The sequence below is a fragment of the Schistocerca serialis genome, chromosome 1 (assembly GCF_023864345.2).
Source record: "Schistocerca serialis cubense isolate TAMUIC-IGC-003099 chromosome 1, iqSchSeri2.2, whole genome shotgun sequence".
Lineage (NCBI taxonomy): Eukaryota > Metazoa > Arthropoda > Insecta > Orthoptera > Acrididae > Schistocerca > Schistocerca serialis.
The window spans coordinates 872,844,463-872,867,807 of NC_064638.1; the positions used below are offsets into that span (position 1 = coordinate 872,844,463).

The 23,345-nt window shown below is 40.8% G+C and overlaps 1 protein-coding gene across 1 annotated transcript in view; it reads right to left on the bottom strand.

Moving 5' to 3' along the window:
• Positions 1-23,345, bottom strand: part of LOC126486258 (proton-coupled folate transporter-like) — a 151,326-nt gene that overhangs the window by 54,039 nt on the left and 73,942 nt on the right. Inside the window, exons 5-6 of the mRNA XM_050108936.1 lie at positions 9,341-9,485; positions 9,157-9,258 (exon numbers count right to left, since the gene is read on the bottom strand). Of these exons, the coding sequence (XP_049964893.1) occupies positions 9,157-9,258; positions 9,341-9,485 (247 nt within the window). The remainder of the gene's footprint in view (positions 1-9,156; positions 9,259-9,340; positions 9,486-23,345) is intronic.

Sequence of the window (23,345 nt, forward strand, 5' to 3'; positions counted from 1 at the left end):
TCAAATAAGAACTATCACAAATATAATACAAGAGGGAAATAAAATCCTCATTGTGAACTTAAGAACCTGACAGTTGTTCAGAGAGGTGTCAAATGGTCAGGAACAAAAATGTTTAAACCATCTCCCTGACCAGATAAAATGTTTAAGAGAAAATGAATCTCTTTTTAAAGCAAAACTAAAGGAATATTTGTTAAATATCTCTGTTTATACATTAGAAGAGTTTTATGATGCAAAAAGGGAAATAGCATTTAGATAGAATTATCCATATTGTTAACATAGAAATGTACTTGCAATTTTTCTCCAAATTAAAACATGAAATTTTGTCTCCAGAATGAGATTTTCACTCTGCAGCGGAGTGTGCGCTGATATGAAACTTCCTGGCAGATTAAAACTGTGTGCCCGACCGAGACTCGAACTCGGGACCTTTGCAAAGGTCCCGAGTTCGAGTCTCGGTCGGGCACACAGTTTTAATCTGCCAGGAAGTTTCATGAAATTTTGTATTAACACTCAAAGAAATCTGCTGTTATATGTACAATATCTGTTTTTCCTCTAAACTTTGTATTAACTATATGCAGTTATTTAGAACATTTTTTATATATTTAATGAAGACTGTTTTGTATCTTTTTGTATGTTTGTTGTTTTGTATGTTTGACTCGTTCCACATCTCATGTGATGTGCTCATAATATGAGATCTATGGAACATGAAATAAATAAATAAATTAAATAAATAAATTTCTTTATATTTCTCCCAGTTGAAAGCTGCCTTACAAAAGCAAGGTGAAAAGAAAGTTTGTCACATTTTCCTCTGTTATTACAGTCCCACATAATGAAACTGTTTACTATAGCAACATCCAAAAGAAAGACAATGCCACTGTTTGAGTGATCTATTGCCAATAGCATAGATTTCTCTCTGCTGGTCAAACAGTCTACAGCTCCCATTACAGCTGTGTATTCTGCTGTGAATACATGGCAGGATATAGCTGATGTTGTACCATCTCTAGCTTTTTCTTGTGATGAATCATACAACTTTCCAGTGGTGAGCAGTTGACAAAATTATAACTAGCTTATTATCTTGGAATTTGTTTGATATTGTATTGGTTCTTACTCTCTTTTGTTTAAATATCCCAATTCCTAGTAAAATTGTCATTTTAAATGGGATGTACATGTCTCACTGGATTCAAGGAAGAATAAATTTAGGGAGCCATTTATTTCTTCTCAAGCGGGACATATACATCCCATATAAAACAAATATAGAACTATAAACAACAATCAAACTTTAAAACATGGCCTCACTCAGAAACCATTCCAGAAGCAGAACACCAATATTTCAAAATTATAATTCATTTAGTCACAAAAATGTTGAGAAAGAGTTTACTGGAAACATAATGGGAAAAAGTTTAGTAAGTTCACAGTGTAGAAATTTAATTCTTTCCAAAACACAATGAATCCAGTTTCTCTTTACCTTGCATAAGGGATAGTTGTAGCAGAAACTACGAGAAAGGATGGCTAACATCTGAGATCAAAGTACAGTATCTTGTGCCAGGAATAGAGAGCTTTACTTAATTCAGAGGACTAGTTGTAATCAAGACTTAGCAGTACACTACAAGTGACACTGCAAAATTTTTCAGTTTGTCATAAAAAAAGCAAAACCTATGTATTATCTACAGAGAATTTAAAAGTTCAGAAATAAAAGCAAAGGGGATTTGGAAAATCATTAGGCATTAAATGAGTAATTTCAATAAGGCAAATGCTATCCAACTTGCACATGACATTAGCTATGAGACAGATGATGTTAGATTGAAATCACTGGCCACTAAATGCAGTGAGTTCTTTCCATGAGCAGAAGAAAATACAAGGACAAAAAATGTTGTTGTTGTTGTGGTCTTCAGTCCTGAGACTAGTTTGATGCAGCTCTCCATGCCAGTAAAGTTGCATGTCCTCGGGAAAAATTACGGCTGTAGTTTCCCCTTGCTTTCAGCCGTTCGCAGTATGGACAAAAAATAGGCTATTGAAAAGAAATATATTGGACATACTCGGACATGCACTGCATACTCCACCAGCAGGCATTAGCTTTGCCGAATCTATTATTGCAGATATCCTATTAAAAAACTGCACTCCTTGAAGAGGAGCACCTTTAGCCAGCAGTCTGCAGTGAATCCTCTAAGCAGACCCCATGAGAACTACATATAGGTGCTGTTTCCAATGCATGTACAGTGAATATGGATGCAAGTTCTGGACAGGCAAGATCTGCCCACTGTCAAGATCAGATCACCCTAGTTTCCTGGCCATTTCCCATGGAACTTGTAGAAATGGTACTTGAGTACTTGTGTTTGTGCTATTACACCCCTGTGTTTGGCAAATGGCTGCCAAGGAAACTTATGTTTACCTCTGCTACATATTTCTCCTGCCAATGTATTCCTGTTACCAGCACATGAAGACCTGTGTAATCCACAGACAATTATTGGAGTAAAGGCCATGTTGTCAGTCCAAGGGCTTCATTGTGGATGTGAATGGAGCTTTGATTCTATCAAGTACTGATACCTCAAATGACTGGTACATGATATATCGACAGTACTGCCGTGTTCATGTTTGTGAAGCTTCTCTTACTCCATCTCAAGAGTCACTACCAAGTGCACCTGTACCTTATGTCTACAGCCCACCTCAGAGTACGCCACATCCAAGGGACTGGGATTGGGTAGTCCACAAACGTCTTTAAGTATGAATGTCTTACAATCTGTTGAGCATCTACATCATGGCTCAGAAGCATTTTTGGATACAAGTGACTAAGACAATTCACTATCTGATCAGAAGTAACCATACAGCTCTGTACAGTGTGGAACTCACCTCTAGACATCATGAGCGGCAGACCTGTTGGTATGAAAGGAGGTGGGGATTATGGTGCAGTCAGCAGAGATGCAGTAACAGCAGAATGAGTAGTCATGAGAGCTCACAGACTTTGAATGTGGTCTAACCATTTCATGTCACCTGAGTAACAAATCCATCGGGGGAATTTCAGCCCTTCTAAAGCTGTCCTAGCCGACTGTTGGTGATGTGACTGTGAAGTGGAAACACAAAGGGATAACCACAGCTGAATCAAGACCAGGCATATCTCATGTACTGGTAGACAGGTACCATCGAGCATTATAGATGGTGACCATAAAAAATCGCATGAGCTACACATGTCTTTAGTTAATGCTAAGTGACAGTTGAAGTTGTGTAAAAAAGTGGTGCCACTGGACAGTGGATGTCTGAAAAACAAGTAATTTCTAGTGATGAATCACACTATACCCTGTGGCAACCTGGTGGAAGGGTTTGGCCAAAGCCTGGAGAACATAACCTGTCACCATGTGCAGTGCCAACAGGGCCATTCCATTCCAAGTACTATAATTTTGGCAAAATTTCCCTCATGGCCGTCATAGAAGTTTTGTATATGTACCCAATGAAATTTCATGATCATCAATTCAATACTTCCGGAGACTTAATCATTTGTTTGACCCCGTGGCGCAGCTATCAAAAGTGCACACGTGAGTCTTCGGTCATTTTCAGACATATCTCCGGTAATATTTTCTTGAAAGTAACAAAACTGGATCATCTTGTACAACTTTTTGCGCTCTCTTCAGCGAAATAATAAAAAGAGATTACCTGGGCGTTTTGCGTATAGACGACTTGAAGAAAAGTGGGCCAAAAAAATAGACACTCGAAAAAATGTGCAGTTTAGCTTTAAATATCTCCGGAACTAATTACGGGGTCCACCTAAAACTATGCGTATAATAACTTATTAATATAAGATCTCAGAATATAAAATGTCTTTCTGCTACCGCTTTCCAATAGTTTACAAATTGTGATTGAAGTTGATGATTTTTCTACAAACGCTAGAAATTGCTATTTTTGGCCCACTATTACAAAAAAGAGTCTTCTATAAACTCATCTAATCTGTTTTGATTAGAAGCACCCTATTCTAAACCACCTAAAACTGTATTTGGTTTTGCAATGCAGGCTTAAAAGGTCCTAAAAAATAAGAATGTGAAACGAAGTCGTACAAAAAAAGTAGCCCCTAGAAAGAGATGTGATGTTTAGCTATCTCCGACAATAACTGTGGGATAAACTTGAAACTTTGCCCGTAATAACTCACCGATACAAAGTCTTAGAATATAAAATTTTATTCTCTTACTGCTTTATAACAATTTGTATACTGAAGGCAAACATGACGATTTTTCTAAAAATTCGAAAAATGGCCGTTTTTAGACCACATTCACAAAAAAAGTTTTCTGCGATCTCTTTCAAATCATTTTCACCAGAAAGACCGTATTCTAAACTAACTAAGACACAATTTTTGGTTTTGCAATGCGAGCATGTAAGGTCCTACAAAAGAGAACAAGGTGGAGATGCATAGAAATGCGCCCATATGGTGCTGGTACCGGTACTCAAATTAAATCTAATGTTTTCTTATTATGTTCTGCAATTGTTTAGTATGCTCTGTGGAAGATAATATTAAAAGTCCCGATGACTAGGAAATGAACTCGAGTCCGAAAAATTGCAAGTAAGTACCGTAGTCTTTTTTGTTTTCTAGACACCTCTACAGCATTCACCATGGGCGTTCCCAGCGAGGGGCAAGGGGGGAGGCAGCTGCCCCCCCCCCCCCCCCCCTCTGTAAGATATTCGCAGTTTTTCACTAGTTTACTGTTTTATTTAATAAGAAATGCTGTATGTTGTCTCGAGTCCTTGTTTCCTGAGACTAGTATGACCTGCCCCCCCCAACCCAGTTCAGATCCTGGGTACGCCCTTGGCATTCAAGTGTAAAGGAACCTTTGTCAGGTTTGGGAACATGTGGTGAAGAAAGTTTCACCCATGGCTGCTGTCGCACAGTTGTTGGGCATGGTTCCAAAGGCAATGAAGATGCTGGTTTTCTCACTTCAAAAGGATCCAGCATTTTTAAGAAAGCATGAACCATAACAAAACACTTATACAATGTTTCATATGTACACAAACGTTCCACGTTAACTGCAAACTATGCTAACACAAGTGCACCATACCTTAAACCAGAATTAAACTAGCACATCAGTAGCATTACACAATAAAATGATGTACTAATAATTATCTATGACATGAATAAATTCCAAAAACTGACAGGAAGACTGCTGTGAACGTAGTCATTATTTACACAACGTGTAACCTTCAGGCTAATACGGTATACGATGTGTGCTACAGTTGTTATGAAACAGTTTACTATCACGATCTCTCCTGTCTGTGTAATAGACTGTCAGTTTGTTACGTTTGTAACCAGTTTTATTTGTAGTTATAACAGATTGAAATACAAGGAGGGACCTAAAAGAAACAGGATTGTCATAAAAAATTTATTGATGAACCTTTTTACAAAATTACTTCAGTCACCTTCAAAATACTCTCCATTACATGCGATGCACTTGTCAAGTCTATTTTCCCACTGTTGGAAGCATATTTGGAACTCTTCAAGTTTGATGTTGTCCAGTGCCCTTTGCGAAACTGTTTTTACCGCCTCCACATCGTTATAATGCTCCCCTTTTAACGTTTTTTTCATTTGTGGAAATAGGAAAAAGTCACACGGGGCTAGGTCCGGCGAATACGGAGCGTGGGGAACGACGGACCACCTCTGAGATGCCAAATACTGGGTCACTTGTAAGGCCGTGTGTGCTGGAGCGTTGTCGTGATGCAGAAACCAGTCACCTGATCGCCAAAGTTCCGGGCGTTTCCTCCTCACATCCTCTTGCAGACGCCTTAAAACATCCAAGTAAAAGTGCTGGTTAATAGTCTGGCCAGGGGGTACGAATTCCCGATGCACAATTCCACGAACATCAAAAAAGACAATGATGATCGTCTTCAAATGGCTCTGAGCACTATGGGACTCAACTGCTGAGGTCATTAGTCTGATCGTCTTCACATTTGACCTCACTTGCCTTGCTTTTTTGGTCTGGGAGAGTTGGGACTCCTCCACTGGCTTGACACTTGAGTGGTTTCTGGGTCATACCCGTAACACCAACACTCATCCCCTGTAATGACTTTGTTCAAGAAGTTTGGATCACGTGCAATCTCTGTTTTCAAGTCGTGACACACATTCATGCAGATGGTTTTTTGCTCCTGTATGAGAAGGCGCGGAACAAATTTAGCAGCAACACGTCTCAGGTGCAAATCCTCACTCAAAATCCACTGGCATGAGCTCCAACTGATTCCTGTCTCTGCTGAAATTTGGTCGATCGTTTGGCGACGATCCTCGTTGATCTTTTTGGCGGACCTTTTCAATGTTCTCCTCATTTCGCGATGTTGAAGAGCGTCCAGAAAGAGCTTGGTCTTCAACACACATCTCACCACGTTTATAGCGCCCAAACCATACGAAAACCTGTGTGCGGCTCATAGCGTCCTCCTGGAAAGCTTCCTGAAGCATTTGGTGTGTCTCTGTTGCAGTTTTTTAAAGCAGGAAACAAAATTTCACACACACTGTTTGTTCTTTTAAAGTTGCCGTAACGACTTCGCAGAGGTAACTCGCCAACAGTCGGAGAAACACAATACCACACTTGCACGTTCAGCTCTACACTGACGCCGTCTGCACAGCTGTTTCATGAAGGTCTCTACTAACACCATCTAGCGTGAGAACCAGAACGACTGGTATCGCCCTCTGAGTCCGGTTTCTTTTGGGTCCCCCCCCTCGTATGTCACGATGAGTCCTGACAAAAGACACACTTTTTTATGAAGTTTTTCGAGTTTGTTAGACTGTATCTCACTTCCTAGTCATCAAGACGTCTGATATAGCACTCCCCAGAGAGAACTGAGCGATTGGAGAACATAACAAAAGACGACAGATTTAATTTTAGCACTAGCAGAATATGGGCCAACTTTCAATGCACCTCCATCTTCTTGTTTTTTTTTTTTTTTTTTTTTTTTTTTTTTTTTTTTTTTTTTTTGCTCTCACTGCAAAACCAAATATAGTTTTTAAGTCGTTTCGAACAGAGTCTTTCTAATGGAAACGTTTAAAATAGTTTGCAGGAAACATTTTGTAAAAGTGCGCAGAAAATAGCCATATTTTGACTTTTCAGATTCAGCTTTGCCCTCTATTTGTAAACTACTGGAAAGCAATAGGAGAATAAAATTTTATATTCTAATACCTTGTGTTGGTGAGTTAACATGTGCAAAGTTTCACGTTTTCCCGCAATTTCTTCCGGAAATAGAAAAAGCTAAACTTCACATTTTTTCCAGCGTCACCTTGTATCACCTTGTCGTTCTTCGTTGCAAAACCAAATGTAGTTTTCGTAGTTGGTTTAGACAATGTTCTTTCTAACAAAAATAGTTTAAAAGAGTTTCCAGAAGACTCTTTTTTGTGATAGTGGGTCAAAAATAGCCATTACTGGTGCTTTAGAAAAATCGTCAACTTTGCCCTCAGTTTGTACAATTCTGGAAAGCAGTAGGAGAATGAATTTTTATATTCTACGACCTTGTATTGTTAAATTATTATGTGCGAAGTTTCAGGTGGATCCTGCAATCACGTCCGGAGAAATTAAAAGTAATACTTCACATTTTTTCGAGCGTCAATTATTTGGCCCACTTTGTTCCAAATTATCCATATGCAAAACACCAACGAAATATTTTTTTAATTATTTCGCTTAGGAGAGCGCAAAAAGTTGTACAAGATGATCTATTGCCGGAAATATTATGTCTCAAAGTTGACAAAGACTCACAGGCGTATTGTTGATAGCTGCATTATTGGGTCAAACAAATGATTATGTCTCCAGAAGTACCAACAAAGTGGCCCAGTAGTTAGCACACTGGACTGGGAGGACGATGGTTCATACCTGCATCCGGCCATCCTGATATAGGTTCTCCATGACGTCGCTAAATCGCTTCAGCCAAATGCCGGGATGGTTCCATTGAAAGGGCAGGGCCAACTTCCTTAACCATCCTTCCCAAATCTGATGGGACCGATGACCTCACTGGTTGAACCCCTCCCCCAAATTAACCAACTAACCAACCAATCTCGGAAGTAACCAATCAATCTCTGGAAGTATTGAATTAATGGTTATAGATCTTTAGCAGTATTCATTGGGAATACATGTGGTTGATAAAAGTTCATCAAAATCAATTATGGTCATGTGGGAACCCCTAGACCACTTGGCATGGAATGACCTAACAGTGAAGAACAGAGGAGGTGGTATTATGTATAAGGATGTGTTTTGTGCTTATTGTTTAAGAAAACGCTAAATGAGGAAAGATTTGGACACATTTTACAGCATTGTGAACTGTGTATAGTAGCGGAACAATATGGAAATGAAGACTGTGTGTATTAGCATGACAATCCATCCTTGCCTAAGAGGATATGGTTTGTGGACAGTAATGGAATGGAGTGGCCTAACTGGAGTTCTGAACTGAACCCAGTGGAACATTTTTCAGTTCTTGAGGAAGAATTGGCTGCCACTCATCCACAGACATTCAGACATCTCACTGAAAGCGTCCCCAGCAGACTTCAACCTGTCACTAAGGCAAAGAGTGGACACATCCTATATTAACGTCCACTAACAGACATCCAGATACTTCTGATCAGATAGTGCATGTGTGGTCTGACGTCTGTAATGATTGCCACAGTGTGCGCTCTGGGAAATTGATACTGGCGTATTGCAGCCTTGAGGCAGCATGTGAGGTGTGTCTGGTTGAAGAGCAAAAGGAGACAAGGATTAGGGTCTGAATCTCAGTGCACCTCACTACGTTCCAGAATGTCATTTATTGAACACAAATAGAACACACTGACTTATCAGTTTGGTTCTTCCTAGGACCGCCTGTAAGTATGAAGCTAACTTAGGGGAGCTGCTTGAAAAGTTTCGGAGTGCACTTTAATTTTTTTTAAAATTTATTTTCCCATCCTTAAATACACATGCAGCTTATATATTAATTTTTGGTCGTGCTTCAAATGCGTCATCAAGTGTGTGTTCATGGTACTACGATGAGTATATTGCTACACAGTAACATTACTCTTCTTATTTTCCACTAACTATTATCACCTTTGATCTTTTTTGTTGTTTCATAACCAAGAGAACAGTCCCATCCTTCCACAATCACCTCGTTCTTAAATGCCCCAAATGATTGTTAAATAATGAAATGTAAGAGCTCATTGAAACATTGTGTGTTGCACCTCACCTATAGCTGTCACGCCGCTATTGTAGAACTGGAACAGCTGTGCATCCTGAATGGTCCAATGGAATTTTTGGTTGAGAAACAGGAACATGACATTTGCCTCACCTGCAACAAAGCAAATATAGCTAAAGACTAGTATTTTATCAACATACAGCTAGTCTGCTAAGAAAGGATGACATTACCGTACCAATCAGTATGATGATGTTGCTCACGATGACAAAGACGACGATGATGATGACGGTGCGTCCATAGTAAGGCCGCCTCCTGAGACACGACTGCAAGGCCTCACGCACCAAATCCAACTCAAACACACCACCGCAACAGCCTTCACTCTGTGAGAACAACAAGCACATGGCAGTTTCGGGTAGCAAGAGATCTGATGTTTTGACAACTGATTAGCAATTAAAAACAAAGTCTGCCAAAGATGTGAAAGTATATTAATGCTATGACTCTGACAGAAAAAGACAAAAGAACTGAGCGATTTGTCTCAAGAATCATACAAGGTCAGTGTAGCCCAAAAGGAAGTGTAACAGAGGTGTTCACGGAAGTTAAGTTGGAATTTCTCGAAGAAGGTGACATTGTTCTTGTAAAATTCTGTTTGGTAAGCGCAAATTACTGGTACCGGTATCTGAAGTATACTGCACAACCATTCTACTTCCTCCATTGCATGAGGTATCTCGCATATGGATATTCAGAATAGATATAACCAAACAGCATGTACAGAAGCAACTATTCAAGCTCATATCCCTCTCTTATTACATAAATAGAATAGGAGCGAATAGATGATTTTGATGCAAAGTAACCTCCATCATGCACTGAACAGTTGTTTGCAGAGTATATTTGTTGATGAACATGCATTTGGAGAAACATAGTTCAAACTTCCATCTGATCAGCAAGATTTGCGTTTTGTATTATTGTAAGGGGAATGTCAAGAGGTTCCCTTAGGAAGACAGTGGCTAGTTTCTTTATGCAAATTAGCTGAGCTCAGGAAGTGCTCCTTCCCTCAATGTTGATACAATGTCAACATCTTTCTTATTTTCAGTCCATCGGTTGCCCATATACACGTTAATTACATTGCAGTACATTCACCAACACAGAGGCCAGAATTTGCTGACGGAGTTTTGCAACTCATTACATACTCCCCAAGGCATTATACAGTGCATGATGAAAAGTAGGCTAACTTGTACTACTGCTAGTTATTCACTTTCCTGTTCCGCTCACAAATGAATTAAGGGAAAAAAGGACTGTCTGTATTTCTATACAAGCATAGGTTATTGTTTCTTGTCTTTGTAGCCCATGTGCGGGAAATGCGAGGCGTGTTTTTTTAAGTAAGGTCCGTTTTGTTATAGGCACTAGTAGTTCGCGCGCATACCGCAACGAGCGCGTGCCTCGTGTACCAGCATGCCTCGGGAACAACTGTGCTCAGTTTCAGCTCTGTAGCTGACCTGTACGATTCCGTTCTGTGCTTTCAGAATATTTAAAACTATCAACTCGCCCGCCCTGTGTGAGGTTCACTCAGTGATACGGTTTTTGTCAGCAAGGACAGATTTGCGAAGTGTACAGTGTTATTGTTATGAATGAAAGCAAAGTGCGTACATGGGTACGAGAATTCAAAGATGGCCGTGACAACGTCCATGATGAGGACTGCCCCGGTCGCCTTTCTTTGATTACAGACGATTTGGTGGCTTCAGTTGAAGCGTGGATTTGTGAGAACAGGCGCTTCACAATAACAGGTCTCTCAAACGAATTTCCTGATGTGTTGAGATCAGTGCTTTACAACATTGTTTTTGAACACCTAAAGTTTAGGACACTTTGCTCCCATTGGGTGCACTCCTAACAGAGGATCTCAAAAACCAAAGATTTGAGTGTGCGATGAAGTTGTTGACTCGTTATCACGAAGAAGGTGATGGCTTCTTGAGTGAGATCGTAACTGGAGATGAAACATGGGTTTCGCATATAATGCTCAAATCGAAGCAACAGAGCATGTAATGGAGACGCACACACTCGCCTGTAACGGTGAAGGCCAAAAAGACTCTGTCCCAGCACAAAACCATGGCATCGGTGTTTTGGGATAGGCATGGTGTTTTGTTGGTCGACTTCATGCAACGAGGAACCACTACCAATGCAGAAACATACTGCCAACCCAGACTGATTCAAAACAAAAGACGCGGCATGCTGACAAAGAGAATTGTCCTTCTGCATGACAATGCAAGACCTCACACTGCAGGTCAGACCCGCGATTTCTTGGACAGTTTTGGCTGGGAAGTTCTAGACCACCCACCCTACAGTCCTGATCTTGTGCCAAGCGATTAACATCTGTTCCTCCACCTCTAACAACACCTCAGTGGCAACTGTTACAATGATGACGATGACGTGAAAACAGCAGTGAACTCTTGGTTATTGGAGCAGGTGGCAAGTTTTTATGAAGAGGGTATTTTAAAATTGGTTGAGAGGTATGATACGTGTTTGAACGAACTTGGCAACTATGTCGAATAATAGAGTGAAGTATGTACTTTCTGAAGTACTCAAGTTCAAACGGACCTTACTTAAAAAGAAACACGCCTTGTGTGTTGGTACTGTAGGATTTGGTGATAGTAGGATCATTCTGCAGTCTATATGCTGGTTTTCTAAATTATCTCAACAGCTTTTTGCAAAAAGAACATCTTGTTCCTACCCTCGACTCTGCCTAAATTAATGTAACATTTCCGTAATATTCGCATTTAACTGAACATGCTAGTAACGAATCTCAAGTGCAGCGATGTCTGCCTTTAATCTGACCTAGTGTGGCTCCCAAACACTTAAGCATCATTCAAAAACGTGTTGCATGAGTATTCTGTATGCGTTCTTCATTCTAGATGATCTACAGTTTCCTAAAATTCTCCCAATAAACTTAAGTCGACCATTCACCTTCCCTACAGCCGACATGACATACTCATTCCATTCCATGTTGCTTTACTAGAGTATGCCTAGCTATTTAATCAAAATGGTAGTGTTCAGGAGTAGGCTTCATTGCTAATGCCGTATTTGAACATTACAAGATTGTTTCTCCTACTCGTCTGCATTAGCTTACAATTTTCCACATTTACAGCAAGCTGCCATTCATCACACTGTAGAATAAACCAAGTGTAAGTGAGAATGTCTTGTTAATCTATTTAAAATTTTCATAATCACCTATTAAAAGGATTACCTTCGTTGCTAATCCTTTCCATCTGATGGTGTTTTAGAAAGGGCAGGCTTTTCTTATTTGCAAGTGTCTCCTCATTGGTCATTTCAAGAATATCGTTATATCAAAAGATGTTATTAACGGTTATTACAACTGGTTTATTGAAATCGATGCCAAATTAGACTTGTTTTTGAATAAGAGGACACAGAGACTTGTTTTTGTATGAGATATTACATTTTTCAGGTTTAGAAAGATTAGGAATGTTTCTCAGGTATTAAGCTGAGTATCATCGACTAGAAGGTGCGATATTTTGGCAAGCAGACTTCTTACCGTCTTCAGGCATTTCTGATGACTGATTGTCTTCTGACGGGCGCTGCCTCATAGCCCCTCCTTCCTGTCACTGGTCGCTAGTCGGTCGTCTCTGGGTGTGGACCTGGCGCAATGGTGGGGGAAGCACACCTACGGGGCACGATCTGTTATCTTCAGTCCCTTTGCCATCAGCAATAGGCACGAGACTCCGTGGCGCGGTGGCGACACGTCCTTGTCCTCTTCAGCTGCCATAATGGGAATGGATTTCCATGCAGACTACCTATGTGCTTTGACCATGCTCAAGGCTGGCTCTCAGGCCTTGCTTTATAGAAAACTGCTGTCTGTTTATTACCGTAGTTCGTTATGTAGTCTGATTTCTGCAGTCTCTTTTAGAATACAACCCAGAAGGTGTTGGACTGTTGCAACAAGTTGGTGCCATCATAAGTCTTGACATGCTCATGGGAGATGCAGGTTGTTAGCAGATGACACAGTCGTTTATTGACTGGTAAGGTCATCAGAGGATCAGAACAAACTGCACAACGATTTAGAAAAGATATCTGTTCGGTGCGAAAATTGGCAGTCGACCTTAAATAATGAAAAGTGTGAGGTCATCCACATGAGTGCTAAAAGGAATCCGTTAAAATTCGGTTACACGATAAATCAGTCAAATCTAAAGGCCATAAACTTAATTAAATATCTAGGAATTACAATTACGAACAAATTAAATTGGAAAGAACACGTAGAAAATGTTATGAGTAAGACTAACCAAAGACTGCGTTTTATTGGCAGGACACTTAGAAAATGTAACAAATCTACTAAAGGGACTGCCTACACTACGCTAGTCCGTCCTCTTTTAGAATACTGGTGCGCGGTGTGGGATCCTTACCAGATAGGACTAACGGAGTACATCGAAAAAGTTCACAGAAGAGCAGCACGTTTTGTATTATCGCGAAATAGGGGAGCGAGTGTTACTGAAACGAAACAGTATTTGAGGTGAACACCACTAAAACAAAGGCGTTTTTCGTTGCGGCGGAATATTCTCACGAAATTTCAATCACCAACTTTCTCCTCTGAATTCGAAAATATTTTGTCGACGTCAACCTACAAAGGGAGAAACTATCAACATAACAAAGCAAGAGAAATCAGAGGTCGCACGGAAAGATATTATTTCCGCGCGCTATACGAGAATGGAGTAATAGAGAATTGTGAAGGTTGTTCGATAAACCCTCTTCCAGTCATTTAAATGTGATTTGCAGAGTATCCGCGTGGATTTCGATGCTTTACTATGACGAACTTTGTTGGCTCTTCATTGTCTGTGCAGCCATTATGCTGCAAGCATCTCTCCTGTACTGTCCAGATACTCTGGCCTACATACATTTCTTCACATTGGCAAGGGATATGATAGACTCACAGTTTCCAGAATCCTGGGCCATCTTGACTGACCCCAACAACGCTTTCATCTTCGCTTGTGGGCTGGACGTACCCTTGCAGTTATGTTTCCCGAGTATTCTTCCAATTTTCAGCGATGTTTTTTCGACATATGGGATAATCGCCATCGCATGCAGATGAGACAAGTGTTGCAATAAATAGTATGTCGAGTGTAGTTCTAGAAAGATCTGCTAATGATATTTTCATGGATATTAATAAATGGTTTAAAGCCAACTCACTGACATTCCATAATGTCATATGGTATAATATTTTGGGGTAACTCTTCAAGTCAAACAAAAGTTTTCAGAGTCCAAAAGCATGTAATACGTATTATTTGTGGAGTAAATTCACGGACGTCCTGTAGAAACCTCTTCAAAGAACTGGGTATACTAACTACTGCCTCTCAGTATATTTACTCCTTAATGAAATTTGTCCGAAATAACGTATCTCTTTTTTCAACAAACTGCTCAGTTCATACATACAATACCAGGATCAAAAATGATCTGCACAAGGACTTAAAAGCACTTATTGTAGTTCAAAAAGGGGTCCACTACTCAGGAACACTCATCTTCAATAATTTGCCAGCAAACATAAAAAATTTAGTTACACAGTTTAAAAGGAGCCTGAAAGACTTACTAGTGGCCAACTCCTTCTACTCCATTGACGAATTTTTTAATAGACACAAATGATGTATTGTATATATTCATACTATTAGTATTGTTATTTCAGCTTAATAAAAATTGACGTGTTCCACATCCACGAGGATCTTCTCAGCACAGATCTATGGAACTAAAAACTAACCTAATCTAATCTGCAACTTCATCCTCAGCAAGCTGTGACCTCAGCTTCTTTAGTCTCATGGCACACTGTATCTGGCGACTGTTGTAATCATTTGTACAGAACATGGTCTGTAGGTGCTGCACGTCAGCTGCTAGACTGTCTTGGCTCCGCGTTTCACGGACTCTGTGCACTACTGTACTAATGACATCATCTCATTGTGAAGGGGGATCCCAGTTGGAGGCATGCAAGTACAATCTGCGTGCATCGGTTTATGGTAGACACTGTGTCCTCGTGTGCCATGTGATCTTCACTTGACGAGCACATCCAGAAATGGATTTCATTATTTTCTTATATCACCAGCATAATTTGATGTTCTGGTGCAATGAATTCAGTTGCTTCAAGCAGTCTTGCAGAGGATGTCGTCTATGTGGCCACATTACGAATGTATCACCTACATATCGAAAAAAAAGCACGAGATTTTACAGACTGCCGACTCCAGGGCCGTGTTTCCACGTGCCTCCATAAACATATTGGCCACTACTGGTGACAGTGGGTAGCCCATCAGAACTCTATCTGTTTGCTCGCCTGGGCAAAGGAGACCTCATAGTGAGCTTCGACGTAATGCCTCTCTTTACAAGGATACCTCTAACAGACTTCCTACGTCTTACAGGGGAAAAGTACTAATGAAACTGTTTGAATTCCTCCTTACGTTTACTTACTTTCTATTCAATGCAAATTATTAGGAACAAACAGGTGGGGTGGCAGTGGGTCGCCTTGCGAAAGACAGTCAACGGGAACAACTGAAGACGGCAAGAAGTTGGCTTGACGAAGTATCGCACCTTCTGGATGACGGCAGATGCCTGAACTGTTTTAGGTTCTGAAATGTACGTAATTATATATAGTCTCCATAAGAAAATTGCTATCATAACTAAAAATAGAGCCATACAGAGAGGACTAGCAGTACAAACAGGGATTTCGAGCAGCGGTTTGATGGGAGGTAGTCATTACAAATCTGAATAAAAGCTTTGTTCAAAAAATGCGTGTGAAATCTTATGGGACTTAACTGCTAAGGTCATCAGTCCCTAAGCTTACACACTTCTTAACGTAAATTATCCGAAGGACAAACACACACACCCATGCCCGAGGGAGGACTCGAACCTCCGCCGCGACCAGCCGCACAGTCCGTAGCTGTAGCGCCTGAGACCGCTCGGCAAAGCTTTGTGTTTCCATTCTTGAGAGATAGGAAATTTGTGTTAATCTTTTTAAAACTTTACCGGTAGTTGTAAGCTGGACAAGGAAAACTCTACTCTTTCACTGGTGACTGATGAAAATTGGTGTAAAATTGCCAACTCCTTTTTCTGACAAGAAGGAAGGCATCGAAGATGAGGATAAAAGATATAGGGAAAGTCACCCTGGGCCTCAGGTCATTAGAGAACTACCATACGGTACGAAGGGCAAAGATATGCCTTCGTAGATTCAGCGTCATTGAGTAACTTCTGTGTTACTTATCCTGTATCATTTAACTTCGCCGGACTGTGTGGCCGAGCGGTTCTAGGCGCTTCAGTCTGGGACCACGCGACCGCTACGGTCGCAGGTTCGCATCCTGCCTCGGACATGGACGTGTGTGATGTCCATAGATTAGTTAGGTTTAAGTAGTTCTAGGGGACTGATGACTTCAGATGTTAAGTCCCATAGTGCTCAGAGCCTTTTGAAACATTTTTTTTTAACCATTTAGCTTCACCAGCCGCTTTTTCTCAGTTCTATCCCTTCTTCTGCCAGAAGGAACAGCCCCTGTTTCTGAAAACATTTTAACTTTCTCCTCGTTTCTATCTGTGCCACGTGAAAATTCGATTTTTTTTCCTATCCATATTCTACATATTGTCAACTCTTTCATCTGTTATTAATAATACTAACGGCATCCAGTTACGTTTAAATTACTCCAACATCACTACAGGTGTACTGAGGACCTAAATTGCTTGTGATAGGGTGTCGTGAATTGCTCTAAAGGTCTTTAAGTGTCAATGCTCCTTCCTTGCGCGTTCTCGCGCTTTCGGTTTTACTGTACGACCACACTCTCCTAGACTCAGGAATGTAGAGCCGTCATCATGTTGTCGAACGTCTAGCTGCAAATCTGTTTTTTATTTGTCGGAAATACCAATAGCAACTCATTAACAGCGCAGAATTTTCAAAGTTCATTCGTTTACATACTGATGAGAACATAACTCGAAAAATAACGAACTTAGTGATGTAGAAATTAGCAAGCTAACATGTCAAACTTTTACTAATACATGCTCCACTCCCACTTTTGAACTCAGGGAAGGTCATTGTCATTAGCATAGCACTGATCGTTTCTCCCATTTTCTATAATAATACAGTATTTCAAACTAATACAAATTTTTCGCGTAAAAATTATTTCTTTCTTAAAAAATATTTATTTAAAAACGAAAAAATTGGCACTGTTGTTATAACTAATTGATATTTCGCCTTTTTTATTCCGTTATTAGAAAAATAAAGACAAACACGTTTTATAACCAAGATCAAACAAATACCGGTTACTCAGAACTGAAATGCTGGTATCGGTTTTAACTGATCGGTTTTTCCCATTCCTGCCACAGCGATCAGGCCGCACCGCGCTGCGCAAAATAAGGAAAGCAGTTCAACGCAGCGCGGCGCGGCGCAGCAGGTGGCAACATCAAAGCGCGCCGCTCTGCGCAACAACAAATTCCGCGAAGTGTCTGTACTTCACAGGAAATGGATCGCTCGTGCGCGGCTCTGTTAGGACGCTGTCTCCCGTTTTCCATTTTTATCAACGAGCGCGCGCGCACAGTGGAGCATTGACGCATACACTGCTCCGTTCTGTGCAGTTCTGTCCTCGTGTGCGTCGTTCTGCTTTAATCTGCGCTGCGCATTTGTGACGCTTTCGGTGTGGACGTAGCTATAAGTAAATATAGGATGCGGTAATGAAACTTACTCATCTGAAAGACCAAAATAATTTTAGTTCCTTTCTGTGTTACTGCTTAGCTGGAAATTTAAAATTAAGCGTGCATAGTGACATCTAGTACTTTATCAGACTTCAGCAACTGTATTTCTACTTGTTGAAATAATCACCGACCAGCTGCACAAAAGAAATATTGCTCTTGTACCGGTTTCAGGCATCCATTGCCCTTCTTCAGAAGGTTATAATCATCGCATTATTTGTGAGCGTCAAAATTAAGACGTATGTAGCATACTGTTGTCGACATGTGGTTCATTAAACTTGTATAAAAATGGCACTGGCATGATGTCTGCACTTGTTGGTTGGTTTCCTTAGTTCATTTTTGTACAGCCGCTATGAACCACATGATACATCTTTTTCCTGACATTCACAAGTAATGCGATGATTATAATCTTCTGAAAAAGGGCACTAGGTGCGGTAGAACAAAATTTCTTTTATGCAGATGGTTGCTGATTGTTTCAACAAATAAATATATCTGGTAAATGACGCCCTATATTGTCAGTACATGAATTTACTAAAATTCTGAAGTTTCGGTCGGCTCTTTCGAGCATAGCGATAAGTATGGTTCGAATTCAAATGGTTCAAATGGCTCTGAGCACTATGCGACTTAACTTCTGAGGTCATCAGTCGCCTAGAACTTAGAACTAATTAAACCTAACTAACCTAAGGACATCACACACATCCATGCCCGAGGCAGGATTCGAACCTGCGACCGTAGCGGTCGCTCGGTTCCAGACTGTAGCGCCTAGAACCGTACGGCCACTACGGCCGGCCGCGATAAATATGTCGGCTATTGCTCGATGAATATTCTCCTTCAAGTATGCAAGGGCCCTGGTACGACGTAAACAATGGATTTCAGATATTCCCAATAAAGAAGTCACAACGTCACGAGGGAAACTGGGCCCGTTGCAAGCTACGTAAGATCATCTCCCAAAAGCAGGCGCCCGCAATTTGATTTCTGTGTCGTGGCGCTGCTTCCTGAAATAACACATCCAACAATCATCTTGTTGAAGACAACAAAAAAGATCTCGATCATATTGAGAACTGCCGATTCAGAGTTACTGCACGTCCGTTTCCTTGAAAAAATACGGAATAATGACCTCAGCTCTCGACAATTCTCCCCAACAGCTACACCTGCTTAATGAAGGGCCCCTCATTAAGTTCTCTGGAACAGTTAACGTTCCGATAACACACACAAACAGATGGAAGTCACTAAAGAACGCTATCGCGTCGATAAGCAACTTTTCAATCATCTCTTTGCGTGCATTTTGCTGAGCAACATAATCACTTTCGCCCAGTTCCTCCACCACTACCTGTATGTATGAAAATGGAGAATTCGTCTCAAAGGAAGATCCGAAAGTCAAAGGGCAGCTGAAAGATAGCGTGCCGAGCGGGGAGGACTTCTGTCTCACTACTTCCATGTTTTACTGTGGTCCCTGGACCGCAGTAGGCACATTCTTCTTCTTTACATATTTCCGGTTGCCCTGGGGTATCTATCAATGGAACAATAGACTGCCGGCCAGTAACAGGACTTTGGGCGGGAGTATGGAAGGGTACACGGGATGCGTGTGTGTGTGGTTTGAGGTTTTCGGGCGCTTGCCAATGACAATGACTGACAGAAAAGAAGGCTTCTACGAAGAGTGCGCGTTGCTCCTTCGGCCAACGCATTGTTGGTGCTGATGTCATGTGGTAAACGAACTTCCTGACTCATCGCTTTGAATGAGACCCCCCCCCCCCCTACACTGTACCCCATTAAAATCAACACATTTCGTCGCAATACCCAATAATTTGATCCCTGCTAGTATCTCTAGCAGATACTGAAAGACCGTTTAGTACATTAAAACATCAACGAAGACGTGAAGAATGTCCTACGTTTTCCACTGACGCAGAAATGATCAGCAGGTTTCGAAATACTTGTTGTGGAACCTACTTTGGATCATCAATTAAACTTTAGTGGTACAGGGTGTTCCAGGAGGAATGGCCAATGTTCAGAGATATGACGGGAACGATCATTCGTACCAAAAGGTCTATACAGCAAACATGAAATTTAAAACGGGTCTGTAAGAGCTATGAGCACTTCTCTATCTTCAATACTGCGAGACAAACCTCTTCTACTGCATGCTCTTTGCTTTCCTTATTTTAAGAAGTGATAGTATGGACCAAACCAAGAAAAAAACGTTCAGGGAACATGGGCTCTGAAGTGAATACCTCAAGAGCTATGACCATTTGTTCACCTTCGTTAATGTGAAACACATCTTTTCTACTGAACAAGTGCTCATAGCTTGCAAGGTATGCATTTTAAAGCCCATGTTTACTAGACTTTTTGCTTCGAATAATTATTCCTGTCATATGCCTCAATATTGACCATTCCTTCTGGGACACCCTGCATCTGCCAATAAAATTAAGAAACGCTATTTCTTGAAATTAACTTTTCATCGCTTATATAGCTAATTTATAATATTGTACCGCAGTATGCATTCGGTCGACTAAAGCGAGATCTTCAGGATTCGACTGCGGGGTTTCCTTTCTCTCCTTTAGCGTGGTGTGTGTTACAACAATTGGAAACTATTCATCATTATATCATTCTACATGCTTTTCTAGAGTTTGTTTGCTGTGCCAGTACTGATACACTCATATATAGTAATATTCTATAAAACAAAGCTTCTTTGACGAAATTATTGTTTCAGAGCTCTCTTACAGACTTCCAAAACAATAAGCTCATGTATGGAGCACTCTTTGTAGTCAAGTCAGAGGGTCTGGTGAGACCTACCTCGAGACCTGCCAAGACATGCCCTGCCTCTCAAAAGGCCTGCTGTTGCCACAAAAATCAACACCGACGTCTACATCACTTCTCTTCAATTCGCGATTAAGTGCCTGGTAGAGGGTACATATCGAATCACCTTCAAGCTATTTCTCTATCGTTCCACCCTCGAACAGAGCAACAAAATGTTTTCGCATTCACAACCGGCCTGGATGGTCGAGCGGTTCTAGGCGCTACAGTCTGGAACCGCCGACCGCTACGGTCGCAGGTTTGAATCCTGCCTCGGGGATGCATGTTTGTGATGTCCTTAGGTTAGTTAGGTTTAAGTAGTTCTAAGCTCTAGGGGACTGATGACCTCAGAAGTTAAGTCCCATAGCGCTCAGAGCCATTTAACTATTTCTCCCATTCAGAGAAAAAGGATGGTGATAGGCATTCTGTGAAATGACCCTACTACAACGCAAAACGCCTTTGTTTTGATGATAGCTAACCTCAAGCATCATACACACTCAAGAAACGATTGACATCTTAAAGTTTTTCAACAAGAACCAAAGTAAGAATATATAAACGCATAATCAGGCCACTGTTACTATATGGGGCAGAAACATGAAGAATAGATAAATACACGAAGAGAAAGATAAAAGTTTCTGAAAATAAAATCCTGTGAAAGGCATTTGGACCAATCTATGAGGGAGGAGAATGGCGAAGAAGAAAGAACAGGAAGCTCAGGGAGCTATACAATGAACCAGATATGGTTGTGGAAGCCAAGACAAGAAGACTAAAATGGGCTGGCCACATTTATGGAAGTGAACAGGGATCTTCACTGAGAGAAGTCTCAGAGAATAAACCGGATGGGCGAAGACCTCTATGCAGGTCGAAAATTAGATGGTGAGACCAGGTTGTCAAGGATATCCAGGTACTAGGAGCAAGAAAAGAAGATGCCGAAGACAGAATACTGTTGAAGAGGCCAAAAACCGACTGCGGTTTGTGGGGCCCGTAGAGTAAGAGTGAGCAAGTACCCTCAACTCGCGTGTCATATCCGTGACTCTCTCTCTCCCTTATTGCATGTCAGTACAAAACGAGCAGACCTTTGAACTTTTTCGATGCCCTCCATCAACCCTATCTGATGCGGACCCCATAACGCGTAGCAGTACTGTAGAAGAGGATGGACAAGCGTCATGTAGGTAGTCTCTTTGAGAGACCTAAGCGTTCTGCCAGTGAAATGGAGTCTTTGCTTCGCTTTCTCCACAACGTTATCTGTGCGATCGTTCCAATTTAAGTTGTTCGTAATTGTAATTCCTAGTTATTTAGCTGAACTGGCAGCTTTACGTTTGTCTGATTTGTCTGATGAAATTTAACGGGTTCCTTTAAGCACTCAAGTGAATGGCCAAACACTTTTCATTATTAGAATCAACTGCCACTATTCGCACCACACGGGTATCTTGTCTAAGTCATTTTGCAATTCGTTTTGATCTTGTGATGACTTTACGAAACAGTAAATGATAGCACCATCTGCAAACAATCTAGCAGGGGTCCCCAGATAGTCTCCTAAATCGGCTATATACGTTAGGAACAGCAGAGGGTCTGTAACACTTCCTTGGGGAATTTCAGACATCACTTCTGTTTTACTCGATGACTTTCCGTCAGGTTCTACGAACGGGAACCTGGTGCAAAACAGATACAGAGATGAGCAAATGTGTCGGGATTTCCCCAGTTCACTGCTACTAGACCCGTGTCATCATAACGCGCCTGTGCGTAACACACAAAGTATTGCGCCATAATCTAAGAATGAATGCAAAAATTAAAGAAACTTTTTTCAAACTTTGTCAATATATGCGTCAGAGTATTGATATTAAAACTGTTAATCTCAGACTATCAGATGAATATGTTTCGCTAAATATGTTATATTAAGAAAAAATAACTGGTACTACATAATGCAGCTAGAAAGCTAAAAAATGGTTCAAATGGCTCTGAGCGCTATGGGATTCAACTGCTGAGGTCATTAGTCCCCTAGAACTTAGAACTAGTTAAACCTAACTAACATAAGGACATCACACACATCCATGCCCGAGGCAGGATTCGAACCTGCGACCGCAGCGGTCTCGTGGTTCCAGACTGCAGCGCCAGAACCGCGCGGCCACTTCGGCCGGCTAGAAAGCTAAAAATTGTTCAGAATGTGCAAAGGTATGTCACAATCAACATTTACGAGTCTCAATTTGATCGGTGCAATATTTTGGTCAAAATCGGTGTTTTTACGAAAAATCGAAGGCGCTAAATATTAGACTCAGAAAGATGAAAATTCGTATCTAGCCTCAGTCTGATATAAAAACATTAACTATGTAACTCCATTAAGTTACGCTAATAGTTTTAAGTAATTTACTAAAAACCAAATTTGGGGCAGAAACATCCTTGTTCGTAATAGATTACGTAATTTATGATAAAAAGTTCTAATTACAGCATTCGATTACATTCATTAAATTATACATCAGTACCAAGTTTCAAGACGTAAGTGTAAATAACAGTCAATAAAAGCACTCCTAAAGAAGTAGTTCAGAGGTCATGTTCTACTGTTGGTTCCGTTCTAAAAATTCTAGCTAGCAAAGTTTAAATGCAGTCGAGCTAAAACATTTTTAGTAACTAAAGGCAACTTAACTCTATTATATAAAAATTTCGGGTCGACAGAAGCGTCCGATCCCACGCGTCGGCTTTGACCCGTGACGTAAGGGTGTTGTGTGTGACGTCATGATGGCGCGGAGTTT